This window comes from Panthera tigris, chromosome B1, assembly GCF_018350195.1.
Source record: "Panthera tigris isolate Pti1 chromosome B1, P.tigris_Pti1_mat1.1, whole genome shotgun sequence".
NCBI classification, from domain to species: Eukaryota; Metazoa; Chordata; class Mammalia; order Carnivora; family Felidae; genus Panthera; species Panthera tigris.
In genome coordinates, this window is record NC_056663.1 from 119,572,766 (window position 1) to 119,594,977 (window position 22,212).

Sequence of the window (22,212 nt, forward strand, 5' to 3'; positions counted from 1 at the left end):
GTATGACCTTTCAGTTCTTAAGATTCCTTACAATGTGGGGTACCTAAGTGAGCTTTGAAATAATTTAACTTCAGAAAGTCTGAAAGAATTGTACCCATGTCAATAAAAGACAGCCCATGATCCTGCTTTTGAAAGTACCCTGAATCTACCCAACCATCTACCTGAGCTATTGCAGCCTGGAGGGCAGTGGGGTTTAATTTTTAGATTTCAATTTCTCTGCAAATTTAATAATGGGGAAGGTTTCATATTATTCAAAATTTACTTGGGGCACCTGGGTGTCGGTTAAGTGTCCGACCTCAACTCAGATCATGATCCCGCGGTTTGGGAGTTGGAGCCCTGCATCAGGCCCTGTGCTGACAGCTCAGAGCCTGAAGCCTGTTTCAGATTCTGTGTCTCCCTCTCTCTGCTCCTCCCCCCCTCACACTCTGTCTTGCTCTCTCTCAAAAAGAAATAAACATTAAAAAAATTAAAACAAATTTACTGTTGTATGTATTTTTCAAAGCAGCTATTAAGACACACTGCATAATTCTCAGTGAGCAATGTTTAGTTCCAGAGGGTTTTTTTTCTTTTTTGTGTTGATTTTACCTCCTTGAGAATAATTCTCATTTCTGTTTATTACAGTTTTTTATATTTATTTCTGTCTCTTCCACTGTTTCTGACTCACTCGGAGCCACAGGTTCTGATTGTTCAGCCTGTCCTCCCTCAAGTTCCTGATTCCTTTAAGCGAGTTGTAATTTTTCTTTGCCTGGTTACATGTGTTGGTTCCCTCAAACTTGAACGATTCAATTCCTGGAGTCTCTAAGGTAGTGTCAAAGAAGTTGTTGTTTCTCTGGAATGAACAGCATAATCGCTTAAAACAATGATTCTTCTGCTTAAGTAACGGGTCTAGGGGTGAAGGGATTAAATTTTGCCCAATTGCACAGAAAATTCGGCTGCCCCCAAGACTGCTAATACCAACAAGATTGGGGGTTCTCTTCCTAAAGACATTCCTAGCAGACAGACAATCGCAACCCCTGTCATTGAGTGGCATACATCTACTGGCTTCTACCAGAAGGATCCTTTCATGCAACTCCTAAGGCTCAGGAGTGTCTTTGGCTTGTCCCACTGAAGGACAACACAGACACTGAGGGTCACTGTCTGGAGATTATGGAGATACAGATTCAGGCCAAGCTCTACCAGTGTGCTTATTTTAGTAGTCCATTTCAATGAAGACTTAGCAGGAAGACATGTATTCATATAGTCACCTTCTCAGAAGTCCACACTACATTCCTTGCTCCATTATACTTCTGTTCCTGAAAGGACCAACTCTTCCAACTCTTAACGATATTCCCACTTAATAACGCAGGCCTTTAATATATGTTTAATAATTGAAAAACTGGTGATATTAGAAAATAAGTGTTTTCAAATTCTATTCAAGAATATGTTTTCACTATTATAGGAATAAAATCCTTGATCTGGTTAAAATGAAATCAAAAATTCTTAAGTAGCTTTATATATATAGCAATTATATATCTTTTGCAATGTGCCAAATAACATTTGATAAAATGAAGCTTTCATATATTCTTTAATATTTAACTATTCAACAAATATTTACCAAATACCTACTAATGGCCAGAGAGTGTTTTGGATTCTGAGGACACAGCCATGAACAAAGTACCCAACTATCTTAGAGCCCACATTCTGTTATGAAAACAAGAGAGCCACTTAAATAACAAAGTTTCTTACTGACCTCACATGGAATTTCAGCAGGAAGCACAATTGCCTGTGGTATGGTATCTCTTGAAGCTTTTGATAATTCTTCAATTTCCTGTCTCTTACTTATTTCCCCAGAATGTTCCACTTTTAGGTCTGTTGGAATATTGACCTCAAGGTAGTCATCAGAACCTGGAGAAAAGTACATGAATGTGAACTACATCACAATTATAATATAGTTAAGGTCATATTATTCCCTCCATTGTTTTAAAGACTAATTGTTAAACAATCAATTTGATTAATATATGGGACAACAGAACTGAGTTGAAAATAACTGAATCAATGTTAATAATTAAAATAACACTTCACAATTTAACTAGTATTATTATAACCTTAGTGACTAATCTAAACCAACTATATATGTTCACCTACTAGTTTAAGGTTCCCCCCGAAAAAAAAATCCAACCACCATGTAATATTTTTTCTTAACATTAAATTAACACACCTGAAAAAGATGGAACTATCTCTTTTCAATGACTGTAAGTAAGGAAATTTATTTTATTTTAAGTGAGAACAATTATTTATACTTCAAAAAGATTTCTAATTTTTTTTAATATATGAAATTTATTGTCAAATTGGTTTCCATACAACACCCAGTGCTCATCCCAAAAGGTGCCCTCCTCAATACCCATCACCCACCCTCCCCTCCCTCCCACCCCCATCAACCCTCAGTTTGTTCTCAGTTTTTAAGAGTCTCTTATGCTTTGGCTCTCTCCTACTCTAACCTCTTTTTTTTTTCTTCCCCTCCCCCATGGGTTTCTGTTAAGCTTCTCAGGATCCACATAAGAGTGAAAAAGATTTCTAATTTTAAAAACAAAAAAGCAAAATTGGGAAATGTCACTTTATAAACTAGTATTTCTGCACAACACTGGTTTAAGAGTGAAATATCAGTATTCATCCAAATGTTGATATGTTCTGTGAAAAGTGTGTTCTATACCGAAAAACTGGCTTTCTTTATGGCAGCATCACTAGAACAGTGAAATATGTTAATGTGAGTTTCAATCTTAAGGGGAAAGGATATTTGTTTTTTTTGTTTTAACATTTAGTAATTTAGCATTTGGTCTTAGTCATTAAAACATGTTTTTCTATTGAAGAAAAAAACGTTGTATTAAGAGTGAAGGATAATTTTTTTATTACTCAATATTTCAAAGCCCAAACGCCTCTCATTAGAGTACAGACCAATGTGGCTGAAACTGAGTCTCTAACAACTAGATCACATCTGTAAGCTCTTAAGTCAACCCCAAAAGTATTCCTAAGTCCACAAAGAAGATAATTGGGGAAAAAAAGAAACTAGCCCCTGATAGCTAGAAACCGCCCCAAGACTGTGTAAAAACCTTGGTGTTGGCTGGGAGCTGGCCCAGTGTCCTAGTGAAATCAACAATTTCACAGAACATCAACATCAGACATGGCCACTCTGCCTCCATGGTGGGTCAAGTCGGGGGTGAGAGCACTTTGTAGTCAAGTCTGAATCCAAGCGAAAACATGAGCACTGCCTAAATCACAAAGAATGACCAAACATCCCAAATCCTAGCTTCTGTCACTAGCTATCACTTCTTTACCAATTTCAGCCTTCGTCTCTTTTTCTCTTGCCCTCTAGTTAGGGTAACTTACTCCTCTCAGTTTTCCTGGGAATTTTCCTGGTTTGGGCACTGACATGTTGTGTCCTAAGAACCCCTTCAGTTTCAAGCATACTGGGACAGTTGGTCACCTTATTTTGGATAAAGATCACTAATATACCAAATTATAACATTACAATTGCTTTTTGACAGCAAGCAAACTACAGCAAAACCCTGCTTTCTTGAAACCTCCCTCAAATCACTTAACAACAAGCCTAAATCCTACAGTAAGTCTTTTCTAATAGTCATATTGAGATGGCCCATGGTTCTCCATGGTGTGCCTTCTCTTCATTGCAACTAACAAAAAGTCCGAATAGTTCAAGTGCAGGTGTGTTCCTAGTGGTTTGTGGCTAAAGGACACTGACAGGATAAAAAGGAAGAAGAGTCAAAGGCAGTATAGATGGAAGTAGCTAGAATTTGGTTATTTTACCCAAAAAAAAGTGAAGTTGCCAGTTTCACATAGGTAATTCTGTCAGTGAAACAGAATAACAAAAAGACATGCCCTCTAGAGAGGAACATCCGCATGCCACATCTAAGAAAGAGAGTGGTTTTTCTGGTGTTGTTCTGCCTTATGAAAATTGCAGAATAAAACCAAAAAAAAATCTGGGATTTCCAGATTTTTCTTAGTACTAAGGCTATAAAAATAGCCTTTATTTCTTTAACAATTTCATAAACGGTTTCATTTTCTTTCTGTCTCTGTCTTTGTCTCTCTCTGTCTCTCTCTCTTTCTCACACACGCATGTGCGCACACACACACACACACACACACTCACACACTCACATCCCAGAACAGTGAAAGGTTGTTTTGAACTGGCTCGATCATTTTGTGAATTGATGAAAGAGCAAGGAAACCATTTTATTTAACACACTTTAGAAGAAGGGGGTGTAAATTATTCTAGCACAGCAGCATCTAGATGTTTTCTGCTAATTCCTCTGTGTATTAGGTTAAGAAGAGCTATTTTATTTACCCTGAGGACATAATCATGACTATACAAAAAGATTTATCTCCATGAACCTTCACAGAATCACTGTTTATACTGCAGAAAATTGGAAGCAGTTTAAGCAATAAGGGACTAGATAAAAATCTGCACTGTGAAAAAGATACTGTCACCAATAAAAATTCTCTCAGAGAGTATTTACTGATAAGAAACAGGTCTGTAATATAACTGAAAAAGTTTCAAGTTATGAAATTATCAATTTAGTAGGTTCTTATTTTAGCAAAATAAGAAGTATAGGACTTCTGGTTTCAGGTCCCACATGTAAGGAGCTTTGGAAATCAACACTCCTCCTAACAAAAAGCTAAACTGACTGAAAAATCTCCAGTCTTCTTTGATGCTTAAGAAAGGGGTGGACTTAGAACAAACTGCTGTCCCCCAAATTGGAGACAGTCAGGGAAGTACAGGGAGTCTCAACTTACAGAGTAGACTTAGGACTGCAAACCACCCAGGAACCAGTGCCGGGGTAGGAAAACCACAACTGTAATTGATGCTCAGTGTGGACAAGTCTGAGAGTTAAAAACTGCAAAGGAATCCAGCTGAAGGAGGGCCTCCACATTATTTTGAGATTTACCTCCAGGAGCTTGACTAGATTCCCACAGAAAATATTAGAGAAAATTCCCCTCCTGCTGCTGGCAGGGGGAGGGGAAAAGAAATCATTTTTAAATACTCCATAGCACTCTGTTCTTCTAAGAAAGGTTTGTCCTCAGGGCAGACTGGTTAATGACAGCCTAATCTACTGGGGTATTCTCAGAGTCTAAGTGACCTGGGGCTGAGAAATACCCAACAGCAGCCCTCTGTAGCCATGTTGTCCCACATAAAAGGGGCAGAAACGAAGGCAGTCTCATGAAGTTCATGGTTCAGAGCTATAGGTTCACTAAATGACTAAAACCTAACTAAGCATAGGACTCTAGAAAGCTTCCCCTCCCCCACATCTCAGAACCACATTACCAAAAGCCTATTTATAGCAGTTCCTTTTACCTAGTACATCGTATCTATTGAGAAAAATGACAAGGCATATCAAAAGGCCAAAAACCAAATTCGATTAGACAGAGTAAGCATCAAAACCAGACATGGCAAGGATGTGGGAATTATCGGACTGGGAATTTAAAACAGCTCTGATTTAATATGCTAAGGACTCTAATGTATGAAGTAGACAGTATGCAAAACAGATGGGTAATGTAAACAGAGTAATGGAACTCCTACAAAAGAATCAAAAAGAAATGCTAGAGATTGAAAATACTGTAGCAGAAATGAAGAATGTCTTTGATGGGTTTATTAGTAGACTGGACATGATTGAGGAAAGAATCTCTGAGCTAGAGAATACATCAAAGCAAACAAACAAAAAAACCTTAAAAACAAAAACAAAAAAAAAACTGAAAAGAATATCCAAGGACTGTGAGACAACGACAAAGGTGTAACATACATGTAATGTGAATACTAGAAGTAGAAGAAAAAAAGGAACAGAAGAAATATTTCAAAGAATAATGACTGAGAATTTCTCCAAACTAATGTTAGATATCAAATAAAAATACACCTAAGGATACTGCCTTCAAACTGCAGAAAATAGGGCACCTGGGTGGCTCAGTGGGTTAAGCGTTTGAAGTTGGCTCAGGTCATGATCTCACAGTTCTGATGTCGGGCTCTGTGCTGACAGCTCAGAGCCTGGAGAATATATTCAAATTCTGGGTCTCCCTCTCTCTCTGCCCCTACCGTGCTCTCTCTCTCTCTCTCTCTTTCTCACGTGTGTGTAAAAATAAACATTAAAAAAATTTTAAACTGCAGAAAATCAAAGATAAAGAAAAAATCCTAAATGACCTAGAGGAAAAAAAACTTACATGTAGAAAAACAAAAGCAAGAATATTTGACTTCTCCTTAGAAACTACGTAAGCAAGAAGAGAGTAGAGTGAAATCTTTAAAGTGTAAAAGAAATAAACCACAAAAACAAAATTCTGCACCCTATGAAATTATCCTTTAAAAGTGAAAAAGAAATAAAAACTCTCTGGGATAGCCAAACATTAGGATAATCCCTTGCTAGTAACTGCTGCCACCTTCAAGAAAAGATAAAAGAAGATTTTTAGAAAGAAGGAAATAATATAGGTCAGAATCTCTGATCTGCATAAAGAAAAGAATCAAAGAAGAAATAACTGAAGGTAAAATAAAAACATTTATTTTTCTTAATGGTGATTGATCTAACAAATAACAATTTGTCCAAAATAATAATAACAACGGTGTATTTGAGTATGTATGCTTGTGTGTGTGTGTGTGTGTGTGTGTGTGTATAACTTAAGGTATATTATATATATTACAGATAAATGAAATGAATGACAGCAGTGATAAAAAGGATGGAAGGGAGGAATTAGGATTATTTTCTTATTATAAGGTTATTATACTACCTGTGAAGTGGTATAGTGTAATTTGAAAGTGGACTTCAATTAGTTGTAAATGTATGTTGCAAACTCTAGGAAAACCACTTAAAAAAGTGACAAAAAAGAATAACTGATATACTAAAAAGAGAGAGGAAATGAAATCAAACAAAATGTTTAATTAAAATCACAAAAGATAGATGAAGAGTGGAAGACAAAAATAGGAACAAAGAACAAGGGCCAAAAAAAAAAAATACCAGTAACAAATATGGCATCAATCCAACTATATCAGTAATCACTTTGAATGTCAATGATCTACATGCACCAATAAAAAGACAGAGATTGCAGAGCAGATCAGAAAATGAGACATAACTATATTTTGTATACTAGAAATCCACTTTAAATATAAAGATATATAATGCTTAATAGTAAATGGATAGAGAAAAATATACCATGCTAATACTAATCAAAGGAAAAGAGGAGTAGCTATATTAATTTCAGACAGAGCAGACATAAAAGTAAGGAAAGTTATCAGGGATAAAAAAGACATTATGTAATGATAAAGGGGTCAATTCTCCAAGAATACTTAACAATTCTTAATGTGCCCATGCCTAACAACAGAGCATCAAGCTGTGTAAGGCAAAAACTAATAGAACTGCAAATGAATCCACTCTCATGGTTAGAAAATTCAATACATCTGTCTCAGAAACAGATCCAGCAGGCAGAAAATCAGTAAGGGTATAACTGAACTCAATAATACCACCAACAAACTGCATATAATTAATATCTATAGATTAATTCATTCAACAACAAAGGAATACATATTTTTCTCACACTCACATGGAACATGAACCAAGATAGATCACATTTTGGGCCACAAAACACATTTTAACAACAACAACAACAACAAAAAAGCATACAATGTCTGCTCTCAGTCTACAAAGGATTAAACTATAAATAAATAACTGAAAGATAACTGGAAAATCCCCAAGTATATGGAGATTAAACATACTTCTAAATAACATAGAGGTCAAAGAATAAATTTGAAAAAAAAAATTGCAAAAATATTTTTAATCAGAATGAAAATGAAAGTACAACTTATCAAAATGTGTGAAATGCAGCGGAAACAGTACTTAGAGGGAAATTGACAGTATTGAGTGCATGTATTAGAAGAGAAGAAAGTTCTAAGACCAAATCCAAGTTTCTGTCTTTAGAAACTAAAAAAATGAAGATGAAATTGAATCCTAAGTAAGCAGATAAAAAGAACCAATTAGAGCAGAATTAGAGTAGAAATCAATGAAACGGAAAACAGGAAATCGATAGGAAAAAATTAAGAAACTAAAAGTTGGTTCTTTGCAAAACCTGGTAAAATTGATAAGCTGCTAGCCACACTTACTAAAGAGAGAAAAAGAGACAGAGAGAGAGAAGACACAAATTACTAACATGAGAAATAAAATAAGGGGAGGGGACAGCACTGTAAATCCCATGGACATTATAAGGATAATAAAAGAATACTAAAATAACTCTATGTCCACAAATTTGGTAACATAGATGAAATGGACTAATTCCTGGAAAGACATAATCTCCCTAATCTCACACAAAAAGACATAGATAATAGGAATAGGTCTATAGCTTCTTTGTATTAAAGAAATCGAATCAATAATTAATAAATAACCTTCCAAAGCAGAAACCACCAGGCCCTGATAGGTTAACTAGTGAATTCTACAAAACATTTAAGGAAAAAAATATACCAATTCTCTACAACTGCTTTCAGAGGTTAAAAGCAGAGGTACTATGTCCTAACTCATTCTACGAGGCCAGATTTACCCTAATACCAAAATATTACAAGAAAGAAAGAATATTGAAAGACATTATAGAAAAGATATTACAAGAAACCATAGACCAATCTCCCATGAACATAGACACAAACATCCTCAACAAAATATTAGCAAGTTGAATCCAATGAAGAATGAAGAGAATTATACACCATGACCAAGTGAAATTTATCCCAGTTATTCAAAGTTGTTAAACATGCAAAAATCAATTAACAACCATCACATCAATAGACTAAACAGTAAAAACAATCACATGATCAAATCAATAGATGCAGAAAAAGTATTTGACAAAATCTAATGCCAAGCATTAATAAAAACTCTCAGTAAACCAGGAATAGAGGGAAACTTTTCCAATTTGATAAGGATTATCTACAGGAACCCTACAGCTAATATCATGTTTAATGTGAGAAACTCCAAGCTTTCCCATTAAGATTATTTAGAAGGCAAGAATGTCCCTCTCACTATTACTCTTCATCATTTTACTGGAAGTTCTTGCTAATGCAATTAAGGCAAGAAAAGGAAACAAAACACAGATTTAGAAGGAAGACATAAACTGTCTTTGTTGGGAGAAATACAATTGTCTACCTTGTAAATCCAAAAGCACCGACAAATTCCTGAAACTACTAAGCAATTATACAAGGTTGCAAGATATATAGCTCATATGCAAAAAAAGTAATTGTTTTTCTATATACTAACAAGTGAAATTTGAAAAAAAAATCAATACCATTTGCAGTAGCACCCCTCAAAATTAAATACTTAAGTATAAATTTAACAAAATACATACAAGTGCTATATGATGAAAACTACAAAACTCTGATGAACAAAATCAAATAAGAACTAAAAAATGGAGAGATAGTCTATGTTCATGGATAGGAAGACTCAGTAGTGTCAAGATGTCAGTTTTTCTCAACTTAATCTATAGAGTCAATGCAATTCCAATCAGAATCTCAGCAAGTTATTTTATAGATATGGACAGATTGATTGTAAAGTTTACATGGAGAGGCAAGAGACCCAGAATAGCCAACTCAATATGGAAGGAGAGCAAAGTTGGAAGACTGACACCATGCAACCTCAACATTTACAACAATCAAGATAGTGTGGTCTTGGGGTGCCTGGGTGGTTCAGTTGGTTGGGTGTCCAACTTCGGCTCAGGTCATGATCTTGTGGTTCATGAGTTCGAGCCCTCCGTCAGGCTCCATGCTGACAGCCCAAGCCTGGAGCCTGCTTCGGATTCTGTGTCTCCCTCTCTCTCTCTGCCCCTCCTCAATTCGCGTTCTGTGTCTCTCTCTCAAAAGTAAATAAACATTAAAAAATTAAAAAAAAAAGAAAAGATAGTGTTGTCTTGGCAAAAGAACATACAAACAGAAGATTAGAACAGAATAGAGAGCTATTCAGAATAGAGAGCTGAGCTGAGAAATAGAGCTACATAAAAATGGTGTTTGGATCTTTGACTAAGGAGCAAAGGCAATACAATGGAGCAAAGGCAGTCTATTCAAAAAGTGGTGCTGGAACAACTGGAAATTTACATGCAAAAAAAATGCATCTACATATAAACATTACACCCTTCACAAACACTAACTCAGAATGGATTATAGACCAAAATTTATGATGCAAAACTATAAAACTCGAGTATGGTGGTGCCTGTTTAGATATAACACCAAAGACATGATCTATGAAATAAGTAATTAATAAGCAAGACTTCATTAAAATGGAAAAAAAAACTACAAAAGACAATAATATCTAGAGAATTATAAGATAAGCCATACACTGGGAGAAAATATTTGCAAAAGACATATAATAAAGGACTATTCTGCAAAATATACAAAAAAACTCTTAAACTCAACAACAAGAAAATGACCAAACACATTAGAAAATAAGCCAAAAAACTTAACAAATACCTCACCACAGAAGATATACGGGTAGCAAATGGGCATATGAAAAGATGCTCTGCATCATATGTAATCAGGTAAATGAGAAATTAAAAAAAATACAATGAGCACTACATATCTAATAGAACAGCCAAAATCTGAACACTAAAAATATCAAATATTAGTGAGGATTTGGAGCAACATGAACTCTCATACATTGCTGATGAGAATGCAAAATGGTACAGCCATTTTTGAAAACAGTTTGGTGGTTTCTGGCAAAATTAAACATAGTCTTACCATGTAATTCATCAATCATGCTGTTTGGCATTTACCCAAATCATTTACACAAAAACCTGAACATGGATTTATATAGCACAGCTTTATATGAATATATATATAATATGAATTTATATGAATTGCCAAAACTTGGGAGCAACCAAGATGTCCTTAAGTAGGTGAATGGATAAACTGTGGTACATCCAAACAATGAACTATTATTTAGAGCTAAAATGAAATGAGGTATCAAACAATGAAAGGACATAGAAGAAACTTAAATGCATATTGCTCAGTGAATGAAGTCAGCCTGAAAAGATTACATACTGTATTATACCACCTATATGACATTCTGGAAAAGGCAAAACTATAGAGGCAGTAAAAAGATAAGTGGTTGCCAGGAATCTTGGGTAGGGTGGGGAGATGAATAGGGAGAGCACAGAAGATTTTTGGGACAGTGAAAATACCTTGTATGCTATCATAATGATAGGTACTTGTCATTATACATTTGTCCAACCACATAGATTATACAACACCAAGAGTATATCCTAAAGTAAGCTATGGACTTCAGGTAATTATGATGTGTCAATGTAGGTCCATCCTTAAATGGTAAAAGCTGTACCATTCTGGTGAGTGATGTTGATAATGAAGGTAGCTATGCATGTTGTATATCATGTTGTATATGCATGTTGATACAGTATATCATCTCTGTATCTCCCTCTAAATTTTGATGTGAACATAAAACTGCTCTAAAAAAAGTCTTTTAAAGAAATGATACATATACAGAACTATGTGGTACAGATTCAAAATATATTCCTGAATGCATAAGAATACACTGGCATATATATATATGTATATACATATATATACATACAAATATATGTATATTACATATGTAATATATACATATACAAATATAATATACATATATGTATATATTACATATATATATATATTCCACAAATATCAAGAGTAGTTATTTATGACTGGAGGGGTTATTGGTAATTTTATTATGTATATTAATAATAATATTAACTAAAAATATCTCATACATAATGTGTATTTTTCTATAATGAAAATGTATTTGTTTTACAGACCGAACTATATAAACATTCCTCAAATAATTGAATTATTTAAATTATCAAGAATAATTGATGAAAAAAATGAACTGATCAAGATTACATACTGAGCACATGGTCCTCTACCCCTCCTCTGCACATGTAAATGAAATAATAGAAAAGATTATTTTCTTTATGGGTGATGACATAAAAATGGATAGAAAAACACTACTCTGCAATTAGTATGTGAAATACTATACTACACTATACAGATTTTCACAAATCACCTCTATGTTAAAGTGATCTAAGCAATTCCAAAAGATATTGTCTAGAAGAATGACTCTTCTCTTTCAAAATGAATTTAATATTAGGCAAAAATAATAACAGATAGCTTAAGGCAAGATAACTTTGTATTTTTTTTTAACAACTAGTAAAATTGCATTGCAGACTTAGTAAATAGTAAAACATCATAAAATAGTAAAGCACTAGAAAATAAACTTTCCTTTATAAATTAAGTCACAAAAACTGGTATATACATAATTTTTAAAACTTCTCATGTGCTTTCAAAACAGACACCCTTTAATAATATCTTTTTTTCAAAGAAAAATCTTTAGCATAGACTTTTAAAATTTTGTTTCTATGTATCTGTCAATTGATTAAATCCTCATGTGGCATGAGGACAGGTTTTTGAATAATCAACAAAACTAAGGATTGAAAAAAAAAGTGGAATCTTTTTTTAAAAAAATTTTTTTTAATGTTTTATTTATTTTTGAGACAGAGAGAGACAGAGCATGAGCAGGGGAGGGGCAGAGAAAGAGGGAGACACAGAATCTGAAGCAGGTTCCAGGCTCTGAGCTGTCAGCACAGAGCCGGAGGCGGGGCTCGAACTCGCGAATGGGGAGATCATTACCTGAGCCAAACTCGGACGCCCAACTGACTGGGCCACCCAGGCTCCCCAAAAAGTGAAATCTTTTATTTCTATCATGTTTGAATTGCTTTTGTTACACTGATTTGAAAAAAATTTTTAAAAAGTTATTCCTAAATGCCCAAAGACTCTTCAAATCTAACAATCATTCATAGACAAACCAAAGATTCACTTTTCATCACCAATGATTTGGAAACAACAACAGAAACTAATCTAGAAGAAATATACCTACTGCAAATAAAACCCTCTTGTCCTTCCATGTAACCTTGGGAAAAGTAATATGTACTATGAGCTTCAATGTCCTCAATTATTTAACAGGGTAAATAGTACCTTTCTTGTTGGACTATTTTCAATACATTTAGTAATATGTATGATGTGCCAGGCCTAAAATAGACATTCAATATTAGTTTACTTCTCTTTTTTTCTGATTTCTTGTATCAAAATGAATAAAACCAATGTTTTATATTTTCAAAATATTCTAAATCAATCTTTCTCAATATATAATCCAACTATTATTAGAAAGGACTGCATCATTTCCCTGAAATTTCAACAAGTGAACATCATTGTTTTTGTTAGATTTATAATCTTGGTAAATGATTCTATGATCACAATGCTGCTGATTTTATTAAGTATGCTTAAGACAGTATAGAATCTAGCATGCTTCTCTGGAGTTTTAATTATCATACCCAAGACTACAGTCCTCTCCACCATTCAGGTAAGTAAACACATATTTCTCCAAGAAATTAAAAAAACAAATGTACTGTACAAAGAGATGTAATTTTCACCAACATATTAGTCTAGTCAGTAACATTGTTAAACAATCTTTGTTGTATGTTGTACATTATAATGGACACTAAATAAGAAATATTTTGGGGCGCTTGGGTGGCTCAGTCGGTTAAGCATCTGACTTTGGCTCAGGTCATGATCTCGTGGTCTGTAAGTTTGAGCCCCATATCAGATTTTGTGCTGACAGCTCAGAGCCTGGTGCCTGCTTCAGATTCTGTGTCTCCCCCTCTCTCTCTGCCCCTCCCCTGCTCACACTCTTTCTCTGTCTCTCTCTCTCAAAACTAAATAAACATTAAAAAATAAATTAAAAAAAATATTTAAAAAGGTACCTCTGTGCTTCAGTCAGTAAAACTCTAAAAACAGGAGCAGAACAAAGCTAGAGAAAATCACCGTAGCATAGAAAGCACTAAGCTTGCCTCTTTTCCTACACATTTTCATCATTTGTTTTCTGAGAGTTGCTAAGGCAGTTTTAGTTTTTAGTTATATTATCAACATTGTCTCCTACAACTGGATATAGGAAGCACTGAGATAAAGGAACTGAAAGGCCAGATAATGAAACAAACTCTAATTATATCCTCTCTGAAGAGCTTCAACATGTATTAAGATAATCCCTTTAAGTAGACTGTCCAGAATGAAATAAAGTCAAGATAGGTTGAATAAGACTGCAAACAAAACTGACCATCAGATTTTCATTCATTATCTTTACGGAATAACATTGTAAAGTTTTTAATCTATTTGATTGCTATATTTTTCAAAATCTAGGCTACAAGAAAATTTTGTGTATGAACTGATCATTCTAACTTCAAGTGTTAAATTATATGTGGGACATATAATTCATGAGTAGAGAGATGGTTGGGTTTTTTTTTTGTCTTATGAAATATCCCATTGAAATACCTAGGATATGGTAATGCACGATCAAATGTGACATATTCAGCAATTTGCCAGTTTGTTATCCTTTTCTTACAATAAAAAAGAAAAAAGCATAGACAATTTGAATAGAGATTCATAGAATATATAGTCAGAGCAGTGCTCTATATGAAGTTGCAATAGCACGAGACAATTTTTGTTATGTTACCTGAATAAAAAAAGTGTATGTATATGTATACACACATGCACATATATAGATATACATACATATATGTAAGTGTATATTTATGTACAAATATACTATTTGCATTTGTACAAATATACTATTTGTACATATATATGTAACATGACAAGAAAAATCACTATTATCTTAACTGATTACTTCTGAGAGGTGGGAATAAAAGTCACTATGAAAATTTTCTTTTTTGTTCTTTATAATATACTTTCAACAACCCATAAATATTAATTTGCTAGTCACCAGATAAAAATGAACATCAAAAAATTATTAATCATTTTTATTGGATAAGAGGACAGCAGCAATCTTATTTTTCATAATCAAATTTATGTATGTTTTACAAAAGTAATAAATATTCATTATATGTAATTTAGAATACACAAAAAGAAGAAAATGAAATCACCTATACTTACTTTCATTTCCTAGAGATTCAACTCCAGCTACCTTTTTGATACATATTCTTTTAGCCTTCGTTTGAAGAATGCAAATGCGTATTTTTAAAAAAGTAAAATGGGACAATCTTGTATGTATTTATTCTATTAGGTATAATAATAATGCTTTATATGGGCATACCTTGGAGGTACTGTGGGTTCAGTTCCAGACCACTGCAAAGCGAATATTGCAAAAAGGCAAGTCAAATAATTTTTGGTTTACTAGTGCATATAAAACTTATATTTATACTATACAGTAGTCTGTAAAGTGTGTAATAGCATTATGTCTTTAAAAAAGTACATACCTTAATTTAAAAAAATACTTTATTGCTAAAAAATATTGACCATTATATGTGCTTTCAATGAGTCATAATCTTTTGCTGGCAGAGGGTCTTGCCTTGATGTTGATGGCTGCTGACTGATCAGGGGTGGGGTTGCTGAAGGCTGGTATGACTGTGGCAATTTCTTTCTCTCTCTTTTTTTTTATTTTAGAGAGAGAGAGAGTGCACGCGTGAGTGGAAGAGAGGTACAAAGGAAGGGAGAGTAAATCTCAAGCAGTAAATCTCATGCTCTGTGCGGAGCCCAACATGGGGCCTGATCCCATGACCCTGGAATCATGACTTGAGTTGAAATCAAGAGTTGGATGCTCAACCGACTGAGCCACCCAGGTGCCCTTGTGGCAATTTCTTAAAATAACACAACAATGTAAATGCTTTCCCACTAGCATGTGATGCTGTTTGATAGCATTTTACCCATAACAAAACTTTTTCCAAATTGGATTTAATCCTCTTAAACCCTGCTGCTGCTTCATCACTTAAGTTTAGGTGATATTCTAAATTCTTTGTTGTCATTTCAACAACCTTCACAGCCATATTCATCAAGAGTAGGTACCATCTCAAGAAACCACTTTCTTTGCTCATCCATAAGAAGTGACTCCTCATCCATTCAAGTTTTATCATGAGATTGCAGCAATTCAGTCACACCTTCAGGCTCCACTTCTAATTCTATTTGTCTTGCTGTTTGCATCACAACTGTAGTTACTTCCTCCACTGAAGTCTTGAACTTCTCAAAGTCATCCATGAGGGTTGGAATCAACTTCTTCTAAACTCCTGTTAATGTTGATGTGATATTCCAATGAATTACAGATGTTCTTAATGGCATATAGAATGATGAACCCTTTCCAGAAGGTTTTTAATTTACTTTGCCCAGATCTATCTACAGCCTTAAGAAATGTATTTGTCAAATCAGAGGGCTTGAAAGCCAAAATTTCTACTTGATCTATGGGCTATATAATGGATGTTGTGTTAACAGGCATGAAAACATTAATCTCATTGCATAACTCCATCAGAAATCTTGGGTGACCAAATTCATCATCAATGAGCAGTAATATTTTGAAAGGAATCTTTTATTCTGAGTTGTAGGTATCAACATTGGGCTTAAAATATTCAGTAAACCATGTATAGACAGATGTGCTGTCATCGAGACTTTGCTGTTCCATTTATAGAGTACAGATAGAGTAGATTTCACATAATGCTTAAGAACCAGAGACTTTTTGGAATGGTAAATGAGCATTGGCTTTAACTTAAAGTCACTACATTACCTCCTTAACAAGAGAGTCATCCTGTCCTTTGAAGCTTTGAAACCAGGCACTGACTTCTGTTCTCTAGCTATGAAAGTCCTAAATGGCATTTTCTTTTAATAAAAGGTTGTTTCCGGGTGTCTGGGTGGCTCAGTTGGTTGAGCTTCTGACTCTTGATTTCAGCTCAGGTCATGATCTCACAGTTCTTGAGTTTGAGCCGTGCATTGGGCTCTGCACTATGTCAATGTGGAGCCTGCTTGGAAGTCTCTCTCGCTCTCTCTGCCTGTATCCCACATGCGTGCATTCTCTCTCTCTCAAAATAAATCAACCGTAAAATTTAAAAAAATAATTAAAGGTCATTTCATCTACATTGAAATTGTGTAGTGTAGCCACCTTTATTCACAATCTTCACTACATTTTCTGGAGAATTTGCTGCGGCTTCTACATCAGCATTTGCTGCTTCACCTGGCATTTTGATGTTACGGAGATGGCTTCTTTTCTTAAACCTCATGAACCAACCTCTGCTAGCTTCTGACTTTTCTTCTGCAGCCACCTCACCTCTTTCAGCCTTCATAGAATTGAAGAGGCCTTGCTCTAGGTTAGGTTTTGGCTTAAGGGAATGTTATGGCTGGTTTGACCTTCCACACAGAATACTAAAAATTTCTCCATATCAGCAATAAGGCTGTCTCACTGTCTTATCATTTGTGTGTTCACTGGAGTAGCACTTTAAATTTCCTTCAAGAACTTTTCCTTTGCATACACAACTTCACTAACTGGCACCAGGGGCCTACCTTTCAACCAACCTATCTGGGTTTTCTCACTAAGCTTAATTATGTATAGCTTTTAAATTTAACTGACAGACATGTACCTCTTCCCTTTATTTGAACACTTAGAGGTCACTGTAGGGTAACTAGTTGGCCTAATTTCAATAGGGTTTTGTCTCAGGGAATGGGGAGGCTCAAGGAGAGGAAGAGGACGGGGAAGGCAGGGTGGGTGGAACAGACAGTACACACACAACATTTATCCATTAAGCCCATCATTTTATATGGGTGTGGTTCATGGTGCCCCTAAAGTAATTCAAACAGTAACTTCAAAGATCACTGATCACAGATCACCAAAATAAATACAATAATAATGAAAAAGTTTGAAATGTTGAAAGAATTACCAAAATGTGACACTGAGATACAAAGTCAGCAGACGTTGGAAAAATGGTGCTGATAAGCTTGCTTGATTCAGGACTGCCCTAAGCCTTCAATTTGAAAAAACAAAGCAAAACAAAACAAAAAACCTCACACTAACTGTGAAGCACAATAAAGCAAAGCACAGTAAAACAGGGGTATGGCTGTATTTCAATGGCTATTTGAAATCAAGATTTTCACGTACATTGTATTTTATTTTAAACACACACATAAAGCTATGATCCCTGTTCAATGCTGGATTACTGAATTTATGTCAACCATTTGAAACTATTTGCAGAGAATTTTTAAATTCTGTATCAGAAACTTTTCATCACCCATAAATTTTTCAGCCAAACAGAATCTTTTATTCCTCTTATATTACATCTCAAAAATGTGAAGACAATACAGTACCTTGTATCAAAAAGAGTTTAAAAAAATGAAAACTAGATAAAATTAACTCAGGAAGAAAGTACTAGGGCCATAAGTAGTAAATTCAACAGCAAAATCTTAAATTTTACAAATTAAATGATGAAGATCCTCCGATCATTGTGTAGGAAATAAAATTTCCATAGTGTTTATACATGATTTGAGATTACTCCTCCTCAAGCTTTAAGTAGTTTAACTAGCGAGAAATAACTGTGTGTCCATGTGTGTCCATGTGTCTGTGTGCCTGTGTCCTAAGAACACTAATGCTCCACTTGTTGGCTGTTAAGATAAAGGCCACTGTGAGGATCAAGCATTCAGACTGGACTTCTCAGAGTGGGCCTTAAACATAAAAGTGCTGAATGGAGAACATTCTAGTCATTGGAACCGTGCTCCTATCACTCTTTCCTTCAGTCTCCACGAGACTGAGGAAATACCTTATTCATTGTTGGGCACATGACAAATGCTCAACAGTAATTTGTAAAAATGGATGAGTTAATATATTTCAATTGGAAATGCCTGAAGAAGATGAGGCTAGGGGAAGTGGATTAAGAGCAGAGAAGTGCCAGCCTCTCTGAAGGATCTGTACGTAATCGTCTTCCTTTTGAAACTAGGGGAACCACCCACTTTAATGGCAATTCTAATGTTTTTAACTTTGGTATTGCCTTTGGTACACGTATTTACACATAGGTACAGATTCAAATGTGGTAGTTTTCGGGAGACTACAAAGAAAGGGCCAAGTACAGGGAAGCAAGAGCAAGGCAAGTGTGTCTAATCTGATTTCCTCAGTGCCTGGGCAGAGAAGGGTGTCAGCCTATGGAATAGCTAGACTTGGAGAATGATTCAATGGCTGAAAGAAAACGAGAGAAGCTACTAGATGGACAAGAACAGGATCCTAGCAAGACAGACTAGAAAGGCACACCCTTCTACAATGCCTAAAAGTTGGAGAGATTTCTGCCCTTGGAAAGAGTTAGAAAAAAGAGGTTGTATGTTTGAATTACCTAAGTTTAAGTCACGAGAATTGTTTTTTTTTTTTTAATATCCATGAATGAATAATTAGATTAAATTAAATCATAGAAGCATGAAAAAATATATAAGAATATCACCATTCATTTCAAATTCCACACCCTTGCCATTGGACTTGAGTTTCTCTTGTATCAATAGTGAGCAAATATATTGTGGTCACAAGTAGATTTAACTCCTGACTTTTCTTCTCCCAATGTAGCAAGGTCAGCCATAAATTACTGTCAGAAAGCTGGAATTTCAGTGATGGTGTTTAGCAAATGAAAAGGAAGCTATAATCAATTCACTGCCTGAAAGGAAGAGAATTTTAAATAGAGATTTGATCTAAATGTTTATAAACGAACTTCCTCAGGATTATTAACAACACCTAACAACTACTGAACATTTACTATGTGTTAAGTAGTGTTCTCAGTGCTTTGCATATATTAACACACTTAAAAAAATTTTTTTAATGTTTATTTTTGAGAGAGAGACACACACACAGAGTATGAACAGGGGAAGGGCAGAGAGAGAGGGAGATACAGAATCCAAAGCAGGCTCAGGGTTCTGTGCCAACGCGGGGCTCGAACCCACAATCTGTTAGATCATGACCTGAGCCAAAGTCAGATGCTCAACCAACTGAGCCACCCAGGCGCCCCATATATTAACACACTTACTACCAACTCCTTGAAGTAGGTGATTGTGGGGAATAAGCTTAGGAACTTCCTGAGCTTGCACTGATGGGTTAACAAAGGCATAAACAATAGGAAAGCCATAGGATGCATACACCCAAATCTGGGTAAACAAGACTAGGTAAATAAGACTAGGTAAAGGGGGCAAAGGCCCCTGGTATAGGACAAAGGTAGAGGAATAGGAAATCTCAGGATGATAAACATCCAAGATTCGGTAAACAAGATTAGGTATTCAGGATGGAAGCGCCCCCACCACCCCCAATTTACTACAATAGCAGAAAGGCGCTTTCACTGGAAGGAAGGACAAAAAAACAGGAAAAGAGGACTTTGGACATAGCAGGATGAAGTTGCCCAGAGGGGAGCTAATTAGCAAAAGAAGGGTGCCTTGTTGACCCTGAGGTAGTATGCACAGTCCTTCTTGTCCCCCAGGTCAGTTCAGGTAAACAGAGGTGGCCCTCATGTCTGCTGTAAACAACCTTCTGCCCAGCACCAGAAGTTTGTTTTGTATTGACCCAAACCCCTAACACCGCATATCTTCAAAACCCCCTTTCCCCCATGCCCATGAGTTAATGTTCGCGGTTTCATTATCTCTTTGTGCACGCCCATCACACTTGTAAGCCTTCTGATCTTAATAAAAATGGAGCAAGGACCCTTACTCTGGGCTGGTGCCTCTTCCAGGACATTAGCCTCTCTCGCATTTCAATCCTGCATCTGCTCTCTGCCGGACAGGAGAGAACTCCAGACCCAGAGTCTCCGACAGGTGAAAATATCATCCTCATTTTATAAATTCATTTGTTCTTTGAACAAATATTTATGAAGCCCTAACTACGTGCCAGGTGTTGTGCAGGATACTGAGGTAAGCCTTCCTTCCCAGCCTTGAAATCTAATGTGGACGGAGGCAAACAATACCTGAGTCAAAAGCTGAGAGCAGCAGATGTTGAGAAATGCTGGTGAGTGAATTAAAGCCAGGAAGCCTAAAGGTACTTTAAGGAGATGGGAGTAGGCGTTGCTGTTTTAAATGAGGAAAATAAGGGTCTGGGCAGTGAATTAAGTCTTCTAAGGCCACATTGCTAGTTACTGCTGAAGACAAAGAGGAAACTAGCTAGTCAGACTTCAGAGACCCCTAATCACTATACTCTACCGTCTCTCCACCCACAGTGAAATCATACATATGGCAATTTATCACAGGGATGATCTGATAGAATCAAAGACACAAAATTTTCAGAGCTGTTAAAAACAACATATGGTCCAAAACTCCAGTGAAAATGTCTAAGCATTAATTCTTGCGATAGCATAAGAGTGTACTCCATTTGACATTAAATTGATGTTCCAATTAGGATCGCTAATTTACATAGAAATGGCAGTGCATGTGTGAGTGTGTGTTTACCAGTCTTGATGCTCACTGAATTATCTCACAAGAATGTTTTATTTTACAAAGAATTCCCAGGAGCAGTTTAGGTGTTGTTGGATTGACTCTTGCTGCCAGAGAAAATGACTCTTTTTATAATGCCAAACATGTGGAATCATTAGCAACAGGTAATGACGATTCTTCTCCATCTAAATTGGATTTGAAGGAGAAAGAAACATTTCTGATTTTTTTTCTTTGAAGTATCTTCAAATTCTTTACAATTACCTAAGAGCTGGGCTTGAACTATGTTAGCAAACTTTCCTTGCTGTTTTTTAAAAATGTCTCCCAGCATTTAACATATTTTAAATAGCAATTGACATCTTAACCTGATATAGCTAGACTATTTCCATAAAGTAGCAGAGACTCTGTACCTGAGGATTTTATTTTAACTTACAAATTAAGTAAAAAAAAAATCTAGTGCTTAGGTCAATAATTTTAGGATGTGTTATAGCTTTTAGTTTCATGTTTTCTTGTGAATAGACAAAATGACCTTGACATTGCCTGCTTTCATATAAAAACAATGATACTTTCAGTGATACTTTCACTTTCTCAGAAATATTATATACAAGCATGACTTTTCCTCACCTTGAATAAAAATCACAGAAATTGAATCTACCCACCTTTGATGCAAAAATAGGTTTTACTTTTTCCCTCATTTATTCAGTGAGATATATTAAAATGAGAAATAAATGTTTGCAGTTAGGCCTAAAAGTTTCTTTTTGAGGGAAGGCTTACCTTGTTGACAGATAAGCCCTAAAAAGAAGTCTTTTTGGGTTGAGGTACAAATAAGAGATAACATGTTGAGTTCGGACTAAGTCTGAAATATCCTAGGTAGAGATTTATATACATAATTTCCTTTTATCCTCACAATTATCCTAAGAGATGCATACTATTATTTTCTGATTTTACTGATGAAGGATTGA

The 22,212-nt window shown here is 35.3% G+C and overlaps 1 protein-coding gene across 1 annotated transcript in view; it reads right to left on the minus strand.

The window, feature by feature from the left end:
- Positions 1–22,212, minus strand: part of BANK1 (B cell scaffold protein with ankyrin repeats 1) — a 310,669-nt gene that overhangs the window by 229,182 nt on the left and 59,275 nt on the right. Inside the window, exon 3 of the mRNA XM_042984124.1 lies at positions 1,730–1,884. Coding sequence (XP_042840058.1) covers positions 1,730–1,884 — 155 coding nt within the window. The remainder of the gene's footprint in view (positions 1–1,729; positions 1,885–22,212) is intronic.